The sequence below is a fragment of the Cryptococcus depauperatus genome, chromosome 4, assembly GCF_001720195.1.
Source record: "Cryptococcus depauperatus CBS 7841 chromosome 4, complete sequence".
NCBI classification, from domain to species: domain Eukaryota; kingdom Fungi; phylum Basidiomycota; class Tremellomycetes; order Tremellales; family Cryptococcaceae; genus Cryptococcus; species Cryptococcus depauperatus.
The window spans coordinates 1,305,465-1,330,556 of record NC_089471.1 but is presented as its reverse complement, the minus strand read 5'-3'; the positions used below and the strand labels follow the sequence as shown (position 1 = coordinate 1,330,556).

At 44.8% G+C, this 25,092-nt stretch overlaps 7 protein-coding genes across 7 annotated transcripts; 4 read left to right on the top strand and 3 right to left on the bottom strand.

The window, feature by feature from the left end:
- Positions 1-62: 62 nt before the first annotated feature.
- On the bottom strand, positions 63-2,948 carry L203_103840 (uncharacterized protein; the record flags this gene model as incomplete). The annotated part of the gene is made up of 6 exons (XM_066213232.1): positions 63-271; positions 320-384; positions 443-1,224; positions 1,284-2,147; positions 2,197-2,568; positions 2,616-2,948. 6 exons carry the CDS (start codon positions 2,946-2,948, stop codon positions 63-65), a joined length of 2,625 nt encoding a protein of 874 aa, XP_066069329.1.
- A 190-nt stretch (positions 2,949-3,138) lies between these two features.
- On the top strand, positions 3,139-7,959 carry L203_103839 (uncharacterized protein; the record flags this gene model as incomplete). The annotated part of the gene is made up of 26 exons (XM_066213231.1): positions 3,139-3,392; positions 3,448-3,613; positions 3,660-3,886; positions 3,938-4,091; positions 4,146-4,250; positions 4,303-4,448; positions 4,495-4,606; positions 4,658-4,828; positions 4,891-5,012; positions 5,069-5,285; positions 5,339-5,524; positions 5,576-5,674; positions 5,730-5,904; positions 5,962-6,104; positions 6,171-6,243; positions 6,298-6,422; positions 6,473-6,623; positions 6,686-6,801; positions 6,847-6,972; positions 7,022-7,099; positions 7,156-7,225; positions 7,274-7,407; positions 7,454-7,540; positions 7,591-7,664; positions 7,716-7,801; positions 7,868-7,959. The coding sequence occupies 26 exons, from the start codon at positions 3,139-3,141 to the stop codon at positions 7,957-7,959; spliced, it is 3,489 nt and encodes a 1,162-aa protein (XP_066069328.1).
- A 216-nt stretch (positions 7,960-8,175) lies between these two features.
- Positions 8,176-15,936, bottom strand: L203_103838 (uncharacterized protein; the record flags this gene model as incomplete). The annotated part of the gene is made up of 13 exons (XM_066213230.1): positions 8,176-8,516; positions 8,573-8,756; positions 8,810-8,996; positions 9,056-9,466; positions 9,517-9,783; positions 9,833-10,252; positions 10,310-10,516; positions 10,569-11,731; positions 11,787-12,458; positions 12,508-13,401; positions 13,762-14,004; positions 14,055-15,828; positions 15,875-15,936. The coding sequence occupies 13 exons, from the start codon at positions 15,934-15,936 to the stop codon at positions 8,176-8,178; spliced, it is 6,825 nt and encodes a 2,274-aa protein (XP_066069327.1).
- A 210-nt stretch (positions 15,937-16,146) lies between these two features.
- Positions 16,147-17,192, top strand: L203_103837 (uncharacterized protein; the record flags this gene model as incomplete). Its single annotated transcript, XM_066213229.1, has 6 exons — positions 16,147-16,219; positions 16,268-16,351; positions 16,400-16,618; positions 16,724-16,902; positions 16,946-16,997; positions 17,077-17,192. 6 exons carry the CDS (start codon positions 16,147-16,149, stop codon positions 17,190-17,192), a joined length of 723 nt encoding a protein of 240 aa, XP_066069326.1.
- Positions 17,193-18,716: 1,524 nt separating this feature from the next.
- Positions 18,717-19,504, bottom strand: L203_103836 (uncharacterized protein; the record flags this gene model as incomplete). Its single annotated transcript, XM_066213228.1, has 3 exons — positions 18,717-18,761; positions 18,820-18,939; positions 18,989-19,504. The coding sequence occupies 3 exons, from the start codon at positions 19,502-19,504 to the stop codon at positions 18,717-18,719; spliced, it is 681 nt and encodes a 226-aa protein (XP_066069325.1).
- A 240-nt stretch (positions 19,505-19,744) lies between these two features.
- Positions 19,745-20,500, top strand: L203_103835 (uncharacterized protein; the record flags this gene model as incomplete). Its single annotated transcript, XM_066213227.1, has 2 exons — positions 19,745-19,935; positions 20,005-20,500. The coding sequence occupies 2 exons, from the start codon at positions 19,745-19,747 to the stop codon at positions 20,498-20,500; spliced, it is 687 nt and encodes a 228-aa protein (XP_066069324.1).
- A 334-nt stretch (positions 20,501-20,834) lies between these two features.
- Positions 20,835-24,824, top strand: L203_103834 (uncharacterized protein; the record flags this gene model as incomplete). The annotated part of the gene is made up of 12 exons (XM_066213226.1): positions 20,835-20,975; positions 21,031-21,208; positions 21,255-21,350; positions 21,404-21,550; positions 21,599-21,925; positions 21,989-22,264; positions 22,317-23,703; positions 23,786-23,887; positions 23,943-24,047; positions 24,141-24,407; positions 24,467-24,642; positions 24,694-24,824. The coding sequence occupies 12 exons, from the start codon at positions 20,835-20,837 to the stop codon at positions 24,822-24,824; spliced, it is 3,333 nt and encodes a 1,110-aa protein (XP_066069323.1).
- Between the last annotated feature and the right edge of the window lie 268 nt (positions 24,825-25,092).

Genomic DNA, 25,092 nt, shown 5'->3' with positions numbered 1-25,092 from the left:
CAACAACATTATAGGATAATCACGGTTTCTACGCTCTTTGCACGCTTCATCTTTGCCAGTCATTAAGTAGCAACTTCCTCAGCCGTCAGTTCAGCAACTATAGCCGCTTCCTTCTTCTTCTCCTTTCTCCAAACGACTTTTGCATCGTTAACAGCTCTCATCTTGGCGGTATATGCTGCATTGGGTTGTCGATGTCTAGCTGCTGATCGGGATTGGTCCGCTCGTATCCTGTCGGACGAAAAACCTGGTATTATACGACCATATAAGAGCTCTAAAGTATATGTTTAGCAACGGCCGTCGAGAGTCACAAGAGGCATACCCCAAGATAATTGGACATCTTTCCGATCGACAGTAGTTCCTCTGCGGTGTTTGGCTAGCATACAACTAGATTCAGATATCACATCACAATGCTCGTCGAAAATTTCAAGTAAAAGCTACAGACATTAGTCGGAGCTTGATGCGATGGCCGCTTACAGTTTCTGTGTCTTTGGGTATAGACAGTGCTTTATCAATTTCTTCTGCCAAATCCTGTACTTTTCTCTTCTTTTGTCCTGGCATTCCACTGGCTCTGCCCCTCATATCTTCATCTTCTTCATCCTCGGCTTCTTCATCCACCACTTCTCTCAATCCTTCAGGCCACTCATCAATCAGCTCCCTCTCAACCCTTCTCCACCCCATCGTGCCCCTTCCGATAAGTTTAGACCCACTCTCAGACGAAGTGAGAGGCTTGAATAGAGAGACAATATGTGAAATCTCTTCTTGAGGGTTAGGATCGTAGTTTGCGCGAGCTAGAAGCGAGCCTGTTTTATCGGTAGGAGGCGCAGTGTCAGGTAAGATGAGCTCTGCAGGTGCACGCTGTGTACGAGGAGCCATATCTCCCGAGTATCTAGCGATCAGCATTGCAGGAGTGATATTCCCTTGAATGTGGGGCTGCATCATGGCATGTGGAACATGTCCGGCTTGACCAAGTATGGGCTGGAAGTTGTTTCCGGCAGCTATAGCATCTGTATTAAATAAGTTTGCCTGCTGTGCCTGTGCTTGTGCGTGGGCAGCAGCGTGGTATTGGACAGCAGCTTGTGCTTGAGCAGCCGCTTGGGCTTGTGCAGAAGCTACGGCCTGGGCCTGAGCAGTCTGTTGCGTTTGCGTTTGTTGAGTTATATGTTGTTGTTGGGGGTTCATTGATTGGGAAGTCGCCCTATTCCACAATGCTATCCAATGTGGACTCTACTCGATCGTATCAGTAATGCTCCATGCCTGATTAATCAACAATATGAATCATTCACCTGCCTGAACGCTGCTTCCCTCTCTTCATCGCTCATGTTTATTAATCTGATCAACATATTTTTTACTCCTTCGACTTTTTCAGGTGCTATTCTCTGCATAGACGGAGCAATGTTCATCATCATTTGCTGTAATGATAATTGTGGTCTTGATCGAGGACTATTGTAGTTAGACGGGGCAGCTGTGGATTGAGAAGTGGATTCAGCTTGCAGATGGGGAGACATTTGTGTCATTCCGTTCTGTTGCTGTTGTTGTGAAGCTTGGGCAGCGCGTGCGAGAACAGCAGCTTGATTGAGCACCGCTTGGTTTGTTTGACTGTTGGGCGGCCGGCCTTGGCTATTGTTGCGGTTGACCATCTGCTGGGATGCTTGAAGAGCTTGAGCAGCAGCAAGCCGCTGAAGCTGTAGTTGCTGCAGTTGTTGTTGACTAAGCTGAGACTGCATGTTGGACGTTTGGTCATGCTGCGAAATGATACCCTGTGGATATTGCTGTTGTAATTGGGCTGCAAGAGAGTGTTGTTGTTGTTGATTCAGCTGAGGTTGCATATTAGATGTCTGATTGTGTTGAGGAATAATCCCCTGAGTAAACTGTTGTTGCAGTTGAGCAGCAAGAGCATGCTGGTTATGAGGAGCAAATTTTTGTTGATGTTGGGATTGTTGCTGCTGCTGTTGTAGCGCAGCGAATTGTTGCTGGGCGGCGAGTGGAAGCTGCATGTTATTCATGGAAGGGGTTTGTTGTGGTTGCTGAGCACCAAGAGGTATGCTGATGGGATTCGATAAACCTCGCTTAACAAGTGCTTGCGCCTGATGGGCTTGGAATTGGCGAAGGTGGTTCTGCCCATCTGGGCTGTTGATAAATGTGTCAAACTTGATTGGCGTTGGCAAAATTTCATTCCCATTACACAATCGGACTTACCAGTCTCTCCTGCTCAGGCTTCAGCTTGCCCATCCGCTTCAGCTCCAAAAGTTTTGGAAAATTCTCAATTAAAGTCTTGATGCCTTGTACGTTGAATCCCATCGGTCTACCAGAGGCTGTAGAAGGAGACTGTCTTACCACTTGAGGAGATCCAATGACATGGGAATTGGGCGAGGCCGTGGAAACCTGCGTCATAGGCGTCATGGGCTGAATTTTCGGAGTGGGTTGATGTGGCTGCTGCTGCTGTTGCACATTTTGAGCTTGAGCGGTTTGTAAACGCTGCGATCTTTCAAGCATCGCCTGAAGATGCTGCTGCTGCTGTTGTTGCTGTTGCTGTTGTTGTTGTTGCATCCGTATTTGCTCTTGGTATGTCTATAGGCTGTCAGATATAGCTTGTTATAGTGCAATAAGAGACTGACAGCTTGGTTCTGATTCAGTTGGGGCTTTTGTATACCCATTGTCTGACCTTGCAATCCCTGCTGCATCCCCATCATGTTTCCACCCATCTGTTGCCTTGGCTGCTGCATCCCCATAGACATATGCCCCTGTCCCTGTTGCTGTCTAGCCTGGCTAGCCATCATATTTATCATCTTGTCTCTAAATACTTCGTTGCGCTTGTCTTCAGGAAGTAGCTTTTCTGCGTCTGTCAGTAAGTCAGGAAGTTGTTGCTGCAGCTGGAATAATTTGGTAGGAGACAACTGGGCCAAGGATGCAGCAACGTTGGGAGCCATTCCTTGCGACGGTCCCGACATCTTGTAACGTCAATCTTGAATTGTTGTTTTGATTGTCTGATTCTCAAATCTAATCCACAATAAAGCGGATTGAACAACAGATTTCCTTGATTACGTAAACCACACACCATGAGAAGAGGACGCGTCCAACGACGCGTTGAAAACATTAAATTACTTTTCAATTTACATCTTTACAGAATAAAAAGAATTTATGGCCGGACAACACAGCCGCAGCAAAAGAAGAAGAGTGCCCGACTCCGTGGAAGAGCAACATACTTTTGTTCGTTCGAAGCGGCGCTCAACCCAACAGACGCTGGAAATTCATTCAGATGGGCCTGATGTAGAAGAAAATGAAGAAGACGAGGCTATGCGTTTTTTGGGTGATGAAGAACCAGACGAAGCAGATGAAGAGCTTGCTAGGCGCTGTGTCGATTTCCAGCCAGAGTACGAACGCGGTGAAGATGGGTTGGTCAGACGCAGTGGCGACAAGCCAGAACTGACAAAGTGCTAAAATAATTAGATATGTGGCTGGGTCTGTTGTTCGAATCAAAATGACAAACTTCATGACCTACGATCATGTAGAATTCAGACCCGGTCCTCATCTCAACATGATTCTCGGCCCCAATGGTACTGGAAAAAGTTCTATAGCTGCATCTATCGCTATCGGCCTTGCATTCCCTCCAAAGGTAAGTCTTTCCACTTGAGTCACTTACAAAAACTGAAAATCTCCAGGTGATGGGTCGAGCCAACGAAATTAAATCTTACGTTAAGCAAGGTCACGAAGAGGCTTACATTGAGATTGAGCTCAAAGGCAGAAATGGCGATATCAATCCCATCATTTGCCGAAAATTTAACCGACACGATGAAAAGTCAGATTGGAAATTAAATAGACAATCTATTTCAAGAGCTGAGGTCAATGAGCTTGTCAAATCTTATGGAGTTCAAGCTAATAACCTTTGGTACGTTTTTTTTTCAACGATTTCATTCGATTGTTAAAGCGAAACGTGAAGTTCATTCCTGCCCCAAGACAAGGTCGCCGAATTTGCAGCCATGGCTCCTGTGACAGTGTTAAAGGAAACTATGCGAGCTGCTGGCGACCCTCGTCTTACCAAATGGTACGAGCGTCTTCTGGAAAAAGGTGACCAGTCCATCAAACTTAGTAGAGTGGGTAAAACACCAGACATTCACGATGCGTAATAGTTAATGCTGTTCGAATAGACTCTCGAGGGACATATTGCACATAGGGACCGACTTCAGGCTCAAGTCAACAACATTGCTCCTGATGTTGAACTTGTCCAAGAGCGTGAGAAACGTGAACACCAAGTTTGTCTACTTTTTTGTCGTCGGGTACCTCTATGCTAAATCGAACTTTCAGATCGAAGTTCTCCAAAACCTCCTATATGTCTCTGAGCATAATCTTTTGAAGGAAGCTGCGCGCAAACAGGGAGAAATCAAAGAAAAGCTTAGAATCAAAATCGAAATGCACGAGTCGCGTCGTCAACCGTTAAAAGATTTCTTAGTGTATGTTGGTATTCCGCCCGGAAGTCCAAATTAACAGATAAACCAGAACGTGCGAGAGCAAATCCTTCAAAACTTCTAATAGGTTTGACAAAGCTTCAGACAAACATGATGAATCCAAGACCAGACTAAGGGAAGCTCTTAGAGATGGGGATGAGCTTGTGTGTAATTATCATTGTTTGTTGGGCTAAAGCTAACAATTGATTGTGTAGTTAAGAAAAGGCAATGATATCAACGACGAACTCAGCAACTTACGCACAAAAATTGAGAGGACCGAAAAAGAAAAAACATTGCTCCGTCAAAAGATTGCAGAATATCAGGCCATTCTCAGCGAACCAAGAGAAAATCACGAAGAGGACGTAAAGAGGATAAAAAAGGAAAAAGTAAGTGTGTTATGCTAGCTTATTTGAATTCTAAGAGCCATATGGGTTTGACGTCAGAACAGTATGAGATTCAGCAAAGAATGAAGGATAAACTGCGTGAAGCTGAGGAACAAAGGTACGAGTACGATCAGCAGAATGAACGGCTTTCAGACATTATCAAGACTATCAAGGAGCTCTCTGATCGGTCAGTCCGCAAAAGTTTTCTCTGTAATTGGGGATTTAACTTGACTCTTGACGCAGCCAGAAACAACTCGAAAGCGTAGAAGCCGTTAAGGAGCACCACGCTCGGACAAACCGAGAGAATGGTCCCTCAATTGCGTTCTTGCTAGATTGGTTGAAAAGGGAAGGCCATACCCTTGAAGCTAAAGTTCATAAACCTGCGATGATATCGGTCAGCGTTCCTTTGCAACAGTACGCTTGGCAAGTTGAGAACTGTACCAATTTTGGTCAAAGAGCTGTCAGTTTATTGTCATTGCTTTTGTTCTGTTCAATTGAAAGCATTATGTACAGACTTTTATTTGCGAATCCAAAGCCGATTACGCTCGCCTCATCGAATTCAACAATAAACCTTTTCCAGTGTTGACTGGTCGTGATGGCAGGTCGTATCAACCGCCTGGAAAGATACAGTTATATCTAGCGTTTCAAGAAGTCGCAGAGGATACAGTGAACCCAAAACGACCTTGTACCGATGAACAGGTCAGTATCGCAGAAAACTCTTTCGTTTATATATTGATAGTGTTGTATCAGCTCCACAACCTTGGATTCGATGGGTTTGCTATTGACTTTGTCGATGCTGCCCCTGCCGTGATCGCCTTTCTCTCTACTCAATGCAGAATGCATTTGGTGGTATGCTCATTCTTGCTTCGCCATAAAGGAAGTTTTCCATTGATTGAATTTGTAGGCTCTCACCATGAAGCATGCTTCTCAAATCAATTCTGATCCTCTACCGAGTATGGGAATCCGTAGCTGGGGTACAAAAGAAGAGTGGACGAGGGCTACGCAATCTCGGTATGGTAGTAAGTGTTGGAACGAGATGAGCACATCTATGCGAAAACCTACTGCATTTCACGTTTCTGGTACGCTTCTTCTTAGCTCGCAGTTTGAAACAACGGAAAAAGTGACGTTGGATATAGTGGACAACGAAACTGTGAGACGAACAGCGAATGAAATCAAAAACCTTCAGCAGAAGAAAATCGAGCTCGAAGAACCACATCGAATTTTGAAAGAAAAAATTGATGAGATCGTGCTTAAAGCAAAGCTTATGAAAGATGAAATTGCGAGTTTATATCCTCTTGACTGTTAACAAGAAGCGATGCTGTCATATCGTACTAACCCCTCACAGAAGCAATTGGATCAAGCGCTCGAAGATCTTCAAAACAGTGTAAAGAGATATGCCAAAGCAGAGTTTCACCTTGGTTTGTATACATCGTTCAAGGAAAAGGAAATGCTGAACATTCCTTATATAATAGAAAAAGCAACTGATCGACTTGAAAAGCTTGAATCAGAACCTTCGCCTAATGAAAAACGAGATGAACTTAAGAAAAAGAAGTATGACAACGCCAAAGAGAGACTCAAACCTTTGATTGCACTTATGGTGCGTACGTTTGCTATTTGAAGAGGAAGATTAAATAATCCACGTTGAAGGAAGGCTGTGATAACATAATCAAAGAATGTGCTGACTTGATTTCTGTGGGATTTCATAAGGTTCAAAATGATGTTAACGTGAGGGGACTCAAGGACAGAATCAACTCTGGCACAGCGAGAACCAAACGTTTTCGTGAAGACTTTGAAGAGGGTGAATATGTTTATTGCGTTTAAGAGTCTATGATAACTAAAGCAACTAACGCTTCAAAATAGCCTCTCAAAAGCATGCCCAAGCAAAAGCTCTAATGAATCAAAAATGGGCAGTGCTTAAGGAAAATATCTCGCAATCTTCTCGGGCTGTTAAGAATGAAGTGACCAGACGTGCTCAGGTAATTACCCTGTCATGATTGAGGGTTATTGACATATACATAAAGTCTGGTGAACCATTTCCTCCGCCTGAAGATATCAAAAGCGAGCTGAACACAGCCAAAGCCCAACTTGACATAGCAATTAACATTCCTGCTATTGTTGTGCAAAGATGGGAACATCTGAATAAAGAGGTTTGTCTACTTGAGCTATATTTGTTATATGTTATAATGCCTTTAGTAGCTCGAAAAGGCCTCAGAGATAGTCATCAACGAAGAACAACAGTTGTCTGACCTTAGGGATGACATTGAAAAAACCTTGGTATGTTGCAAGAAGACTCGTGTATGTCATGTCTTTAACAATGCTTCTCAAAACAGAACCTGTTCAATCCTGCATTGGATGCCCTCGTTTCAGCCGTTAGTAAAAAATTTTCTGACGCTTTCCAAAGTACGTCAACTTTCATTTGAGCTCTACATCACGTGCTCATCCCATTAGAAATCAAATGTTCGGGGGAAATTGAAGTCAACCGGGTCGAAAAACAATTTGATCAATGGGGTATCTTCATCAAAGTTGCCTATCGAGATACAGACGAAATGGCAATTTTGACAGCTAATCATCAGTCAGGAGGTGTATGTTCAAAGCCCTATAATGAAAAGACAACTAAAAAGAATACAGGAACGTTCACTTGCGACCATCACCTACCTCATGAGTTTGTCTGAAATGTCACGAACACCTTTTTCTCTCGTTGACGAGATCAATCAAGTAACCGATCAGAGACTCTCACGAGTGCATAATGCTAACCATCTTCAAAGGGTATGGACTCCAGGGCCGAGCGAACAGTACACAATCAACTTGTTGAAGTTACATGCAATGCAAATGCTGGACAGTAAGTGATACTCATCTCTGACAGCAAAGTGCTTTTTCTAAAAACGATCAGATATTTTCTCATTACTCCCAAGCTTCTTACTGGTTTGAGCTATCATCCAAAGATGAAAATTCTCACAATCAACAATGGCGTCCATTGTAGGTCGCTCCGTTGTTCCCAATTGAGGTTGATACCATTTAATCTGATCAAACCTGTAATCCCAGTGCCTGATTCTCATGATCCAACTCAACGTTATGGGGATCTCAAAGCTTGCGTCAAGAAATATAGACATTCTCATGTTGTAACTGCTTGTTAGTGAATCATATGTAAGATGGAAGAGAGAATGCCAGACTTTGTGTAAGCTGTGTTTCTGTGAAGTCGTTCACCCATGATAATGTTCTGGGTTAAGTTTTGTTTGTATGATTATTTCTCTGAAAATCTTGAAAAAACAGACAAACTAGATTGCATCATAAGGCAGGGATGCATATCGTTATGTTTTATCATGTACCTTCGTGGTACTCAACATCAAGTTTTATAGAACATCTACACTTAGCAAGGGGGAAAACCACACTTTCTTAGCATTTTCCGGTGTTGAGTATCCTTTATTGCCTGGGTTGAACTCCTCTACTGCTGCTCGAAATCCGTATTCTCCAACCGCCAAGAACATCATCCCAACTTTGTATGTTGTCTTTTCTCCTTGTTTCAACGAAGGCAGAGAAGAAGACACAAGTCCATCAAACAAGATGTTTTTATGGGGAGAAGAGTGGCGTTTGGACGATATTGGATGAACAATGGGTTTCAAACTAGCCCAAGAATGATCTGTAGAGGATGAAGGTAACGGCTCAAGATGTATGTGAGGATAAAATGTACATCCTATAGATTAAACTTCTCAGCGCACAACCAGAATAAATTGCAAAATATTTCTTCACCTGTGTTATTGACAATCTCTATCACTAAATCCACAAAATTCATAGCATGCACCTGTAAAGATCCGCGATCCCTTGTTTTCAAATGAATATTGACATTCACAGTATCTGGTTTTAAAATCGGAAGCAAATCTGGCGATAAAGGTTGACCCCGAAGGTTGAGAGACCCATATCTTAAAGTACCAGGCTGACAATGAGAGATGGTGAGTTCGGAGATGCGGGAAATATTCTTAAACATACCTCTTTCCATGTTGCTCGCACTGTCCTTAACAGGAATTCACGGCTCCAAAATAACTCGCGCTCAACTAATGCCCTTTCTGCCGATTTCTGATCCTTATTTACTATGTACTGGCGCTCAGAAAGGGATGGAATTGCTTGAGAAATAACGTCTGAAGGAAGGAACTGGCGAGACATAGGTAAAAGCATACTTTGACGCCAATGGTCTTTAGCATAGATCCGATAGATGGGCTCTGCAGCACAACTCACCGCTCAGTGGCACCAGGAGGAATCAGTCTCGTACATTCCACGCTAGCAGTTGATTTACCCTCGCTTACTCTTGTCAATGTGACCTCAAATGGTACGCCGTACGTGTTACGCATGTTGAGACCCAAAAGACAGCAGCCGTTCTTATCCTTGTCTTCCTCAAGGACAGAGTAGATAGCGTTGTCGATAGTTTGCTTTTCATGGTTGTAATCGCTGCCATGATGAGTATGTCTGTCGTGGGCAGGAAGGTAAGTGAGATCAAGGGAATGGCATTCAATAGTGTGGTATACAGTAAACACGACGGGGAAAGTGATGCGACGTGTATGGAATATATTGGACATGTTGTCGTAGTTTGATGTTTCTCTGGATGGCATATCAATGGATCCGTAATCAATTTGTATGACTCCATCCGTGCTGAGTTACAAGTCAATATCGCTTCGCAGCATGTCAAGAAGAAAAAATACCATCCAATTTTTCCAAAACATCTGATAGCCAAGGTGACTCTGCCACCTGATGGAACCAACAATCCATCATTCAAATTGTCCAGATTTTCCCAAGTGAATACAGGTCTTTTTTGTTGGTCCCAGTCGAGCTCATATGCTTGTTCAAGGGTAAGCTCGCCCTCAGAGACGATAGCATGAGCTTCATGAGCAGTGGAATCATCAAAAGAAAGTTTTATAAAATTAATGGGGACTGAGGAGCTGTTTTCAAGAGTCAAGTGGATGATAGAACTAAAGCAAATGAGCTTGTATCATGCCACGGATTATGAAGACAGCTTACCTTTCACCATTATAAAGCATAATAACTCCATGAGTTAAACTTGTAGCTTTAATCCAAGCCAACGGCAATGGTTCTACAATCATACATTCCAACCATTGTTCTTTCCCGTCTAGCTCGTGGAGACTTTGTTTTGCAGCAACATGATTGATTGCGTGAATTCTAGCGTCCATACCTGAACCTTTGGACTTGATACTTTCTCGCTTGAACTTTGAATATCTTTTTTGACGACGTTGTCGTTCTTCGGTGTTAATGACCGGTAATAAAACATCAGTTGAAGAGCCATCTGCAAGACGGATTGAGACACCGCGAATTTGAAGCGTTCCGGGAGTGGAAGCAATTGTTGAAAGGCGTATGGTATGCACTGCAAGTGCAGGAACAGCAAGAGGCATGCATGAAGTGATGAGAGGAACACCTATAGTCCTGGCTCACAATGTCACTTCTTACCCTGGTATATCCACAACACAAACCGAGACTTACAAAACGTTCAGTTCCTGAATATCCAAATTAAATGCAAAAGGGTTTCTCAAAGTCACAAAGATATCTATTGGCTCGTTTGAGACCAGCATTATTTTCCCTCCATCTAAAATTTTCGTTCTTGGATTATACAAAAAGAGGTCGTTTTGACCATTCTCTACCATAAATTCTTCTTTCGAATGCTGGTTTGGAATCTTGTTTGGAGATAGGCTACCAAATATTTGAGTCAATGATAGCATGATATTGAATGTCAAGGACCCACCTAGCAACCTCCAAACTCATCACAATATTGCCTGGGACCCACCAGGGGATTTGGTCACAGTCCAGACCTCTTCTTCTAATTGTTGCCAGTGCAGAAAGATACATCTTTGCCAAGATTCCCTGCGTTTGATGATTCAGGTAGTAGTGTAACCCGTGGAGAGCTGAAAGGCAAAGTTTGATGATAGCAGCATGATCAGGTAAAGATTCCATAACAGCAATACCTTCTTTCATCATTTCTACTTGTAATTCTGGCCAACCAAAGCCTAAGTCTTGCAAACTATTGTCACTGATATCTGTTACGTTAATCAGAGAATGCCGAGCTATATTCGGTGTCGAAGGAAGAAGTCTAATGCCCATGATACTGGCTGCACGACGAAAGAGGGCCACAATTCCAGAATTACCTTCAGTTACTTCTTTTCTCCTGACAGCCACCGTTTGCGATTTCAGAGGTATATCCAATCCCAATCCGATGGGAGGATCCCCAGCAACTCGCGAAGGTACAAGAGTCGATCTTGGACTAGGAAATTGGGGATGAGAGTGTATCTCTTGCCTTCTCTCTACGACAACTTCAGTTAAACGCTTGATTACCTCTCTTGTCACTGTTGCTTCCTTTCTTTCCAATCCCAACCATCTTGCAAGCCATACTGTTTGCTTATACAAATCAAGCTGCTCAAGCTTGGTCATGGCCCGATGATGAGGCCCTATGGCTTGTTGAACATGAGCAAAGATTGAGTTTCGGGTGATTTGAGAGTGGGCAGAAAGATTCGCCAGATTGCGAAAACGCCGGCGGTGAGCGGCTGGGGTGATTTCAAAGTCAGATGTTAAGGGAAGAGGAAAAGAGCGAGGAAGAGTGTGAGCCATGATAGATGAAAGGGCAATCGACCCCCAGCCACTGGAAGCCCAGATGAGAAGCATAAAGTGACTGATGCGAAGGGATAAAGTTGAGTACAGCAGAGCCAAAAGTCCCTCGCCTGTGCCTATGCTGGCCAGATCTGTCGAGACAGGAGGTAAGAATGTGAGCGAGCCAGACACCGCTTGTGGCGATGGAGAAAGGATTGAAGGAGGATATGGTACCGGAGCTCGAGATATACATGCCAGTGCAGACAAGTAATAAGAGAGGATCTCTGCTGGTATAGGCGACGTAGTGAATGATTGAGATACGTTCTATTCAGATGATAAGCAATTCTCAGAGAGAAAGCAGATTTGGTTCAGCACCCACGGAGCCATCTCTACCTTCCCACGCCTCTCCTACACCTGCAACAGCCCGTCCCTCCCTAACAACCCCTTCCCATAGGGCATCACCCATAGCCTTACATCTCTCTGCACTCTCATCAAAACACTTGATCGCATCTGAATACATTCCAGCAAGGAGATAAAAGTCACCTAGAAGCTTTAATAATCTCCCTCCTGCTATACCGGATAGATCTGCAGAGGTATATCTAGTGATACTAGAAGAGAAGGATGATGAAGATGTTTGTGAAGGCTGCGAGTTCGTGGAGGCTGCGGACGAGGTCCGCGAAAAAGGCAAAGAGATAGCCGTAGACCGCCGGAACGGGTTAGACGAAACAGGCTGGATTGGTTGAGGTGCTGCAGGTGAGAGAGTGGTCTTCCGCATTGGAGGCTGAGAAGATGCTTGCACCGACGTTGGCCTTCCTCCCGGTGTAAGTGAACGAGCGAGCGAGACGTTTCTACTGCCATTCGAGTCGATTGAAGTAGGGTGAGTGAGTACAGTGGGTGTTAAAGTGTTTGCTCGAGATGGATATTCTCCAGGAGTTGCAGAACGCTGTGAAGTAAAGTTTTGGAATCCAGCTCCCGGAGATGTCGACTTTAAGGAGGGAAGGAGTGTTGAAGACAAGGTTTGGAGGCCAACTTGGGTTTCTAATGCTGTGGCCTGTGTCGATTTAGTATCATTTAATAATATTTTGGACGAAGAAGCTCACGATGGTACCAATTTCACCAAGTAAATCACCAACTACTTCGCCCAACACTCTTGTCACCCAATTTTCAACTCCGTCTATCGGCGCGCATCGTATTTCGCTTCTACCAATTCCATTCAGACCATCAAACTCATATTTTGCGGCGCTTGTAGATCCTTTAGATAATGTTGGCGTTCCAGGTAACTGCCGGGGCACCATTAGCAATCGCTTGACAATAGGAAATGACGAATCAGGTGGGAAGATCTCTGTAAGAGTATCTTGGAACACCTGCTGTGGTGAGATTAGAGGACGGTCGGATGTCATGTTCTCTTGAAAAGTTGGTGCAGTGGGCGTGATCGCATCCTCTATGCTGGTTTTATCGTCTACACCCAGACCATTCCCATTCTTCTCCCCGTCATCCTCTATAGCAACACCCAGGACAATCAAGGGAAAATCTGCCATTCGCAGTAGTGAAAGAGGATAGGTATGCCGAGCTGGAGGTGACTGAGTAAAGCCAAGATGAACGTGATGGGAGCTCGCAGCTTTTGATGCTGACATGCCTATTCCAGAGGGTTTCGGAAAGAATCTAAGCGCTGTGTCACCATCTCCTGTGCTGGAGCTGCCACCTAGGGCAGAGGAGTGAACTCTGGAGATTGAAGGATTGAGCGGCCGGGAGAGTTCATCTCCTCGAAGTGTCTGATGTTTTCCGATGAGCGAGACATACGATTCATAGATATGCGAAGGTAAAGAGTTGTCTGGAAGATGAACTGGAGTAATAAGAATCTGTATTCTGCCCAGAGATATGGGGTCTGCTAGTTGGGATAGAGAAGCTGGATTAGCCATATTGATGAGGACCGGAGGAGTTGTTTGAGAGGCGACAAAAAAAGGGAAATGGCCATCCAGGAGTATTGCCTGCGTCTATAGCAATCCCATTGACCTTTGTTACCGTATTTTACTAATAGAAATAAATAAAAATAGTAATTGACATTATATATAATGTTTGAAAGTCTACAGTGTAGGTAATGACGATTTGGCGTTGGGTAGTCACGTGACTTTTTATAGTTGTCAAGGATTTGACTCCGTTTATAGATATTGCATTGGATAAAGGTAAAGTATAAACATGAATGTTTATGGAACTATGCTACGTGACACCTAGTTAGGCGTGCCAGTTACTCCGCAAGCCTATCTGCTTCTGACAATAGTACCAGCCAATGAACCTGAGATGGTCATATAGATGTTATGCATTCATGCAACTGCTGTTGTCTCCCTTGATCTTACAAAATTGAAGAGAGACACATTTTCTAATGTCGCGTTTCCTTCATCCTGGTTATCTATCTCGACAGTTCCTTCCTGCAACTGTTGTGTTGTGGCATGTAAACTTTTCGATATTCTTCTCCGTCGCCTTGCAACTGTAAGACGGGCTGTGCTGTGTTCAATCGTTTGTTTTACGCCTACAAGTTGAGAGAGGCTTTTCCGTATTGATATTAAACGAGATTGTGTGTTGCGTGCTGTCGATAAAGACTACCTTTTTGTCAGCACATTCCAGATACAACAGGTTAAACATCACTTACCCTCTTATCCTTTTCAACCTCATCGCTTTTTTCTAATACTGTTCTCAATATCCTAGCTTCTTCTTCCAGCCTTTGTTGAGCCTCCTCAATCTCTTCCATTATGGTCCCTTTGAAATATGATCCAGATCGGTTCCTGCCACTGTTGTGTCTTAGTATCTTCCACGCTGCCTCAAACCACTTTGGATCGACAATCAGTGTTGGGGATGTAGTATTCGGTTGTTCCTCCTGCAAAAGTTGGCGGAAAAAATCTGTCTGCTCTAAGTGGGCGGCTCGAAGAGCGATTCTAAAGATGTGGAGACCGACTTGCTTGCTTCCTGGCTCATCTTTATCAGACCAAACGTAGTAAAGCATGGTTTTGAAGATATAACTGTACGGTGTGTCTCGATTGTCGATGAACATCTTGGCGGGAGAGGCTTTAGATAAACACCGGGCAATGTGTAGATATGGATCGTCGTCAAAATGAGAAATTATACTGGAAGGGGACGGAATCGGTAACAAAAAGTTTGAAAATTTACGATCCATAATGGGATCGATGGTATTGTCTGGTTCAGCGACAACATGAGTAGTATCTCGAACCCGACCCAGCCAATCTCGCTTAGATTGTTCATCTTGTTCTTTGGCGGTCATCATATTCAGTGCCGGTACGTCCTCCCCATCTCCCTTCAATGCCTCCGACATTTGTTCAAATTCAACGCTAGTCTCATTATCCGAGTACATAGCCTCATACGCCGCAACCATCTCCCATAGCCGCTTCTCCTCTCCGATAAGTGTGATAACAGCAAGCTTCACTTGAGTGGGGAGATCAACTTTCAATCCCACCCACCCAAACGCTGTCTGTTTGATCCCATAACCCCCTTCCAAGATAATGTATGCGAGCTCTTTAAAACCATTGACGATTGCCGGATCCTTGCTAGAGAAGGAGATGTATCGGTTCGTGTCTAATAAAGCCAAGCCTGTTTGTTCACTAGCTGCAATTCCTTGCTCCTGCATACTCGTGATGAGTCGCCTCAACGCCTCAACTGCTTCTTTGACCTCTCCTTGAGCTGTGCTCTGTCTATGAGCATTCAGATAGAGCCAACGGACGACGCTCCGCAAAGAAAAGTTATACATCCATGCCCATTGCTGCGATTTGATCTGATTCGGAAATCTCTTCTTTAACTCAAACGAAATAGCTTCACAGCCAGATTTTTCTCCCAACATAGCCAGTTTTGACATACTAAGGATAATGGTTTCCGGTATACTCATCTCAGAGGGAGCCAAATCTTTCATTGATGCGTTGAGTGATGGGTGTACGAGAAGATCAAGCGCTACAGCCCGAAGTCGGATTTCCCAATTCTTTGCCAAGCTCATGACTTTTTTTCGATGAGATTTGAGAGATGCTGGATCTCTAGTTCTTGGGTTCCCAATGATGTTCTGAATTTCGGCCTTGGATGGAATTATCGCAAGACAAATTTGTTGGAGTGTAAGTAATGGAATTGTCCGACGGTATGTCGCGCTGAGATTGGAATAGAGATTCCATACTTGATTGGCTCGGTCGAGCCCCTGTTCTTCTGTGAGGCTTCCAAGTATCTCGTTGATTTGATCAAGAGACTGTCTTTGACCCTCAACGATAGGTACAGATCGTAAAGAGGCTGTTCTATTTGGAAATGGCAGGGTAATGGACGGTATTGCTTTGATAATTGAGGGAATGGAAAACGTGTGTAACCGATGGTCTTTTTTATCATCTCTAAATGATAAAGACGATGTATGCAGTGTTAAAGACAATACATAGGCTCTTTTATAGCAAGTTCAGCTCCGTCTGCTAGGAGATGAAAACATACTTTGTACTGTGAGTTTTCAACCTTGCTCTGGCAGTTCCAGAGAAATTTGGCGGGATTTTCATAGTGCTGAGACAGACTTGTGTAGAGCTCCCACTATTATAGATGAAAATGAATTTTCAAAGAAAAAGAAGAATTTGACCGAAGAAAGCATGACACTATTAAATAACACTTTTTGTTATAAAACAAAATAATAATTAAGCCTCCACTTTTAATATATCTTTTTTTAGAAAAAAAAAGAAAAGTCCAACTGGATCTTTCCATTCAAAATCAATATGCCCAGCAACAGAAAACTTACAAAAAAGACAATAAAAGGCAAAGAGGGTCTGCATCCTGGATCAAGAAAAGGTTGAGGTGCTTATGGCAGATTTTTGATCAATCTAACAGTTGTTACAGCCGCCCAACTTACAAGAGTACAACTACGTATAGAAAAGTTAAAGTCAGAGGGCAAGGTTAGAAAAGATCAAAAGTCGGTTAAGCGCAAGTGTTCTCTGTTAGTTTCTGTTGCTTCATGCTGAAAGGGTATAGTTCAACGTCCATTATTTTTCATTTATTCCCTTTCGTCCCAAAATCCCATTACCCTTGAATCCTTAAAAGCGTTGATAACAGAAGTCTATCTTAAAAGACATGACAATAGAATTGCGGAATTGACGGCGGAAAGAAGAGCAGGGAGACCAAAACCAAAAGAGCTGTCGGATCTTGAGGAAGAAAAAAGAAGAGAGACAAGTGAATATGAAACCGGCATGGGTAAGTGTCGTTGGCAAGTTGAGAAAATTATTCACTTGAATCGTCCTCTTTCCGAGGACTGTATATGAACGGAACCACCATTTAACGATGCTGATATTCCTGCAGAGGTGCCCGACCTGACTCACGCTCCCACGAGTCACCTCATCTACTCCTGGATAGAATCTGATATCAACATCAATCACGCGCGCCTTGATCTTTTAAGACACATTCGAGTTGGCCCAAATATGGACACAATACTTACCAAGGGAGGCAATGCTGAGAAGATGGGATTGGCAGGAGTAGAAGTCAAGCTAAATGAGGGCGATGATTGGACTACCATGTTGGAAGGTGACAACAAAATGGAAGAAACCATGCAAGAGTAAACTTGTGTCTGCAGGTCGTAAGTGGCCGAGGATGCCATTTTGATACAGACGCTGGCATTGAATCAGACAGACGGATCTGCTGATCTACCTCATCAGTGACAACTAAAATTCCTTCATCTTCACATCCACAGCATACTCCTATGTCAGGTCTTGTTGATGAACGGCCCAATCTTGGAAGTGACTACTTTCATTGGCTGTATCAATCATGGTAGCCATAGAAGTATCGGCGATTATCTATGCAACCAGTGGACTTTTAGGCTGAGCATTGTACATTTATCCTTGTCTCAAAGCAATTCCAAGAACATGGTTCCAAGCCTTATCTATAAGTTTAGAAACTCGGTAGTTTTTTTACAGTGAAAACTTGGCGAATCAGTCAAAATACAAGCTCAAGATAACACAGCAAAGCCGCTTGACATGGTTCACTGAGCTGCTGGCACAAAACTGACCGGAGAAAATCAAGCAATGAGTATACTACACAATCAAAGTGGCTCTTACATCCAACAGTCTTCTTTCATCATGTATTGACGTAATATATTTGTTCATAGAGATGATGTCTCGTTGGGTTGAGGATGTTTGCAATGAGTAAAGCGACGATTCAAGAGTCGCACCCTAATCATCTTTAATGTAATCACCAATATCACAAGTCAAGATCTTAATGTCTGTCCACTAATAAAACATTACAGCTCTTCAAGCAACAGTGTAATCACCAGTCTTCCTCTTTTCCGTTCTCCAAGCTTTGTCCATGTTCCAACTGCCTTCTTATTATTAAAAGCTCTTTGTCGTGAGGCTATCGAATGCTTTATAAACCATCGTGTAGATATCTAAATTGGTAATACTTGCTCTTCATCGCGCTCTAACCAAGCATGTGAACTTGTGCGGTGCAATATCAAGAGTGCCAACAAACGATCTCTCTTCAACATTCCGCTAACCGTTTCCTGATGCAGACGATGGTAACACCAATGTACATCTAGGTCGCAATCCGGGTTAAGAGAATGCAAGCGATGGCTTGACCGTAGACTCGTCAACTCAGATCACCTTTGTCGTTCAAAGTATCATGGGTAGGTAATTAGCAAGCGATGGCAACATGTACGCGAATGTTCAACGTGTCGGGGCGTATGTCGGCTTTTCTCGCCAATGGATGGACGTCCCTTGTCCATGTCAGATCCCATAGTAGGCAATACATGGCTTCTTCACGGAACCAGGATTGGGTTTAGGCTGCCACAACGTCAGAATCAGTCATCAATCATCCCTGCTCGGCTGCTGTCGTTTCTGATGCTATTCCGCTATCGTCTAGACTGTTTCATTCTTTCTGGCCACGCTTTCATGTTTTCAAAAGGTTTTGTGATGAGTGGCAACTCAGGATGTCTGGAGTGATCTTGGGCAGCCAGGCTGAGTTGGAATCCTGCTGCATGCGAGAAAGCAATTCACTGAGTTTTAACCAATGAATATTGATATTTCATCTGCCATAGGTTTGTACCGTACACAATTGGTGATAGACGTGGAGTCATGAACGATGTAGAATGGGAAACATGCTGCGTATTAACGATGACTTGGAGAGCAAGCGACTTATAAAGATTTCAGGACCAGGATCTCAGACACTAGCATGAATCAATGCCGTTGCAAAGGTGCGCATTATACACCTCCCGCGTAGTTCCAGCCGACTTGTAGAATAACACGCCTGCAGGCTCATTTGCCAATTGGTCCCGGCAACATCCACCCTGACAAGACTATGGCCGTTACTGCCGAGCAGCCGTTGCTTGTGATAGGGCCAATGGGGCGTCCTACAGCCAATCCAAGTCAGCCTGCCCCCTGAGTGACTCAGCCACATCAAATACCTACATCTGAGCTCCCAGTCCACTTGGGATCTGACAACAACCTCTGTGTGTGCTGAGCCTGACCAAGTAGAGCAGTGTATTGGTCTAACAATGCAGAGGTATGCTTCACCATTATCGATAGTCTCTGAGTGACTGGTTAGTCATACAATGTAAACTAGCTAGCACCAACCTACCTCATTGTGCTCACGCGAGCTTTTCAAAGCTTCCAAAAAGACATCAAACGCTTCGTTGAATTCCCGCAGCTGATATAATCCCTCCTTCAGCGCCCTCTCTTTCCCTTGCGCTTGCTGTTTGTCTTTCTCCCCTTCATCGTAGCCTTTCAGGCCACGCTCTGGGTATTCGGTTGCCTCTTCCCTTGTCTTATCAGCAGCAAAGCCAGCTTTATCCTCCCTAGTCTCTGAGTCTAATGACGGCAAATCATCATGACCTTGATGAGGGGCAAACAATGAAAAGCGCGGTTTCGCAAGCTGTGGAAGTGCAGACTCCAGCTCTTGCTCTCTTACGCCTAGATCATCTGTCTTGGAGCCTATTCGCGCATCCAAGAGTAGCGATGGATTCTTTGACGGCGATATCGGATCGCGAGCTTCATCATCGTCAGACCCGATTGTCATGTTTGAGAGGGAAAGCATAGGCTCATCTCGTCCATCTCGGTCAAACTTGGAAAGCACTGGTAGTAGCGGAGAGTCCATTACTGTTCAAAATGGTTCTGTTGTAGGTGTAAATGTACAAGATGAATTATTTGTAAACATCACGCTTTGTTAGTTGTAAAGAGTTTTGCTTACATAATATACAATGAGATAGCACGTGATCCGGTCCGAAAGTAACCGTGGCTGGTGGAGATGCTAACTTTTGGCGGAAACCTCAATATATAAATTGAATGATTGTTTCTCTTCTTGCATTATCTTTTCTACTTTCTCAGCAACTAAGAAATGACTCAGTCACCAACAACCGCAAAAGGCTTTCCCACCATCATTTGGCATCCCGCCTACAGCCCTTCGTCAGTAGATGGCAGTGGTACGGGCAACCCTAGTCTGACCCTGCCAAACGGCGAGCGGCTCACAGGCGATGTTTTGAGGCCATGGATGCCTCCTCAGGCAACGGCTCAAGAGGAAAGAGAAAGGTGAGCTTCTAGCAATCATGTCACGATTGCGCCTCTGAATCACGGCAATTATCTAACGTCTATCCATAGCACATCGGCCGAAGCAATCACCCAAGGTTTCTCCTCCATATCCATCTCTGGAGACAAGCACACTCTCCCTTCATTCCAGGATGACTCTAAAAAAACTGTTCCACAGGCATACATTGCGTACCCAGAGCTTACCTGTCTCCATTGCCTGGGAGCAAACCCTCCTGGCAAGTTGGGATATATCGTGTCCTACGTTCCTGCTGCTATCTCCTCCTCTGGCAATCCGGTCTCTCTTGGAAGCCCCTGGCAAGAGGTCTCTCACTTGGACGGACAGACGTGCCCACAAGCGAGTCCTCCTGTCAATAGAACGGGTAGGCCCGCCGTGGTGAAGGAGGAAGATGAGGAAGAGGAGGGCCGAGGAAGGACTGTTGCTCATAACCAGCACAGGAACCAATCCAGTAGGAGTCGCAGTGCTTTTCGTGCTGCTGACGTTGTTGGGGACAAACAGTATGTGCCCGATGGAACTGAGGACGATCTTGTTGCGGATGTTGTCGAGTGAGCGGTGTCTGGTGCCAGCTATTCCAGTTTGGAGAAACCCAAATTAGTAGAGTGTATGTACATGTATGTACAACAATAAAGTATCAAAATGAAATGCAAAGCATCAGAAAGAATTGTCCAAATGAAAGATGAGTATTGGAAGGTCTGCCTCCACCAGCTTCCTGATGATCTGTTACGTAAATTAACGGCTGACCGTTTCCAGTAATATGCGAGAATCGTTTTGTAACTATTCATTATCTAATCTGATTCAAAATACTTTTCAATCTTGACTCTAAAGCCAGCAGAAGCATCTTTGACTATCCGCCAGTATCAGCGCAACGGCATTCTTTGCCACCATGGGTTCATATCCTCTTCTTGTGCTGACCCTTCTCTCCTTCTCAGCGACCTCTGCGCTTTCGCGTTCTCACTCTTCTGCCCAGGTTCCAGAGCTTGCTAATACAAGGTCCTCAATCAGCGACCAGGATGACTACAGCTTGGTGAGGCCCATAGAAACAACTGTATATCTTTCCGCAGCCACTTATGCCAATGTAGATGCCTCCTAGGCAGCGACCGGGAAATCCAGGCGATCGGCCAGACAACTGTCCACCTTGCTTCAACTGCTTACTTCCGGCGTTCAGCTGCGGCAATTCTGGAGAATGCAACCCTTACGATGGCCAATGTCGTTGTCCACCTGGTTTCGGTGGTCAGGATTGCTTGACTCCTCGCAAGTGTCAACATCTCAACTCAAGAGCAGTCCCGCTGACACCAGACACTAGTCTGTGGAGGTCTTTCGGATGGCGATGAAAGGTATCCGAGGCCAGATGGCGAGGTTTGCGAATGCAAAGATGGCTGGGGAGGTATTAATTGTAACGGTACGTTTGTGTTTTGTAAACCTGGCTTCAATCGATAATTGGTCTTGGCTTAGTCTGCAACATCGACCATGTTTGTGCTTCTTTTTCGTCTCAAATGGATGCGCCTGTAGAAAATAGCGGCAATGGTAGTGGAAGCGACATGGTCTGTTACAAAGGTGGTTTGGCTGTGGAAAGGAATTTCCAGGTGTGCGATGTGACCAGTATGCGCCTTTCACCGGGTATCTGTACTTGGAGCTGATCAGGTTCAGATCGGAAGATCATCGATACCATTCCTGACAACAAGTTGCCTCAGGTCACGTTTTCTTGCCAATCACATCCATTTATCAACTCCACCTTCTCGTCGTCTTCACTTTTCCTCTTTAATCAGCCAAACTTAGACGATCCCGTACCAGTCGAGCAGGGGACGTGCAACTTTCAGTTCTGGGTTGATAGCATTGAGAGCTTCCACTGCGAGCTGGATAATTGTGAATGGGATTTGAAAGGGGGAGCTGAAAGCCAGGTAAATTACAAGTGTCAATCGATTCTGTGCTCGTGTATCCCGGGAAGGTTTCTATGTGGTGAGAACGGCTCAGTCAGTCAGTATCTGCATGTTTCTGCCTAGGTTGTGGTAATAGCAAACGCTGATGCTTCTATTGCAGACATTGATGACTTTTTAGCTGAGGAGGTCAAAGGTCCAGGGTCTTTCTCATGCCAACCAGGCAACGGTTGTTCTTTCGAAGAACCCGCTATGAATCAGCTCATCAATGACATCTTTGGTGACAAGTCCATCACATTGAATTGCGAGTCTGGCGAGTGTCTTCACTACAGTATGGTGCCCGGCTATGTCCCCCCTGAGTCAGGTAGCAATGGCGAGGGTGGATGGATGGCTGTCAGTGCACTTTTAACTGGTATCATTCTTCTTCTGGCCTGCCTCTGTTAGTGTTGATCCTTTTTATCAATTGCATGCCGCTGAATTACTTTTTTTAGTGCTTTGGTGTCTCAGCAGGGCAACACGACAATCATCAGGATTCGTTGGCGTGCACCTTCCGGAGGAAGAGGCTGCGAAGCTCATGTCGGATCATGTACCGGCTACTCTTCACTTTTCCAATATCAATTACTCTTTGGCTAGCGGCTCAAGGCTTCTATCTCATGTTACCGGTACTGTCCGGCCTGGGGAATTGCTAGCAATCATGGGGGCTAGCGGCGCAGGGAAAAGTACTTTGTTGGACATTCTGGCTAGAAAACAGAAGAAGGGTGCTGTAGCAGGGAAGATGTATCTCAACGGTCGCACAATTACCGATGAAAAAGTATTCAGACGAGTAGTGGGATATGTCGACCAAGAAGATACTCTTCTTTCGACCCTGACAGTTTACGAAGCTGTCTTGTTTTCTGCCCTTCTTCGCTTGCCAAAAGAGATGAGCTACGAGGCAAAGGTATTTAGGACATTGGAAACGATGAACGAGCTTGGTATTCTGGGCATCAAAGACTCTAGAATCGGCGAGTCCGGCAAACGGAGTATATCGGGCGGTGAGAAGAGGCGAGTATCTATTGCTTGCGAGCTTGTCACGGGTCCATCAATCCTTTTCCTCGATGAACCCACATCGGGATTGGATTCCTACAACGCCTACAATGTCGTTTCGTCGCTGAAGGAGCTTGCCCAAACCTTCAAGAGGACCGTCATCTTTACCATTCACCAGCCGCAGTCCAACATTGTCAATCTTTTCGACCGCCTTCTTCTTCTGGCAAAAGGGCAAGTTGTGTATTCTGGAGAGATGAGAAAAGCACAGGGTCATTTCGAAGATCTTGGACATGTGTGTCCACATGGATATAATATAGCTGACTATCTCATCGATCTGACTGTTGAAACGACGGGAGAACATCGACAGAGCAGGACAAAGAGAATTAATGGAAACGGAGGAACAAGTGCTGAGAGAGGCGATGCAGAAGCTGGATTCGGAAGTATATCTGCGCCTGCATCCGGTTCTCAGTCATTATACGAAGGTAACAGTGATCATTCAACAAATGAGCGAGACAATATAGTCGGCGAGATCAAACACAAAGCTCACAGACTTCTGGGTGCGTTTGTTGCCCCGTCGCATATACTGTCTTTAACACCTACAACTCCTATTGCTGAGGCTATTCCACGGATTCCCGAAAAGCTTGCTTCGCTTGTGTTGGCCTCTAGAGCGAGTGACGATGCAAAGATTGTGGAAGCAGAAATATCGAGGATCGAGAATGGTGAGGATCCTGACGGGAGACTCGGAGATGGTAGGAACGTGGAGGAAGAGACTGGTTTGATGAAGGGGTATGAAGGGGCTGGTTTTGGTACACAGCTCAAGTTGCTGAGTGGGAGAGCTTTCAAAAATCTATACAGGTGAGTCCTAGGCCGTTGGTTTCTCACGCAACTGCTCCATAAACCCGGGATGTGTGATGACTCATTGATTTCGACGCACCAGGAACCCACTCTTGATGGCTACACACTACGCAGTAGCTGTTCTAGCTGCATTCCTCTGTGGTTTCTTCTTTTATCAAGTCACAAGCGATATACCAGGTTTCCAGTACGTGCTTGTGTTTGATTTGAGGATTGATTCAAGAACACTGATTCTTTATAAGGAATCGTCTCGGCTTGTTCTTGTTCATACTGTCGCTCTTTGGATTCTCTTGTCTGAGTTCTTTGGGCATCTTCGCCAGCGAGAGACTGCTCTTCATGCGCGAGAGGTGAGCACACTTCAGTTTCTTTTATTCAGTCTTCTATTCTCTCGATGGCTATATCGCATCTTACTTGATCCCAGCTAACCATGTGGGCTACAGAGCGAATGGCTATTACTTGCCAATCTCTTACTTCCTCGCCAAAGTACTTTTCGACATCATCCCTCTCCGTGTCATCCCTCCCTTCATTCTTGGGTCCATCGTGTACGGACTTGCTGGTCTCAATCCATCCGTTTCAGCCTTCTGGAAGTTCCTTATGACGCTTGTGTTGTTCAACCTGTCCGCGAGTAGTGTAGTGCTGTTCTTGGGCGTTGCTCTCAACGACCTGGGCGTCGCGAATCTGCTGGGAAGCTTGGTGATGCTCTACAAGTGTGTCGCTTGATCCATGCCGTGGTAATTTCAAGCTCATGTATTTGACTTTGGAACAGTCTTTTGTTTGCAGGTCTTCTGATGAATTATGACCGGGTGCCCAATGGCCTCAAATGGATGCTCACTACTTCCTTCTTCCATGCTGGCTACGAAGCCCTTCTTGTCAACGAGCTCCGGTACCTTCAGCTAGTCGAGAGGAAGTTTGGATTGGACATTCAGGTTCCAAGCGCTACGAGTGTGTCCTCTTTCTGCCGCAAGATCGCAATTTTACTGACGACGATTGCAGTCCTTAGCTCTTTTGGATTCCATGCACAGGCGTTTTGGTGGCCAGACACGACGTTGCTTGCCATTGTTTTTGCAGTGTTTACTCTGTTGAGTTATCTGGTGTTGGAGTTTTGGGTGAAGGAGCGACGGTAAGGGATGGGTCGAAGGGGAGAGAGATATATCAAGTCGCAGAGATAAGCCGCAGAGATCTGCCAACACAGCGACCAACTGTGTATATATCGTGTACCTCGTCGTTATGAATTGCCTACATGCTATATCCAAGCTTGCATGTGCTGCGTTTCTCAGTTAACCACTTGCCACAAGCTCTGTCTAGAGGCAATCGCGAACAGTGTATTACAGCAGGAACAGGTGAGTGTAGTGATAAACACTTTGTTGTGGGTAAATTAACTACTGCCATATT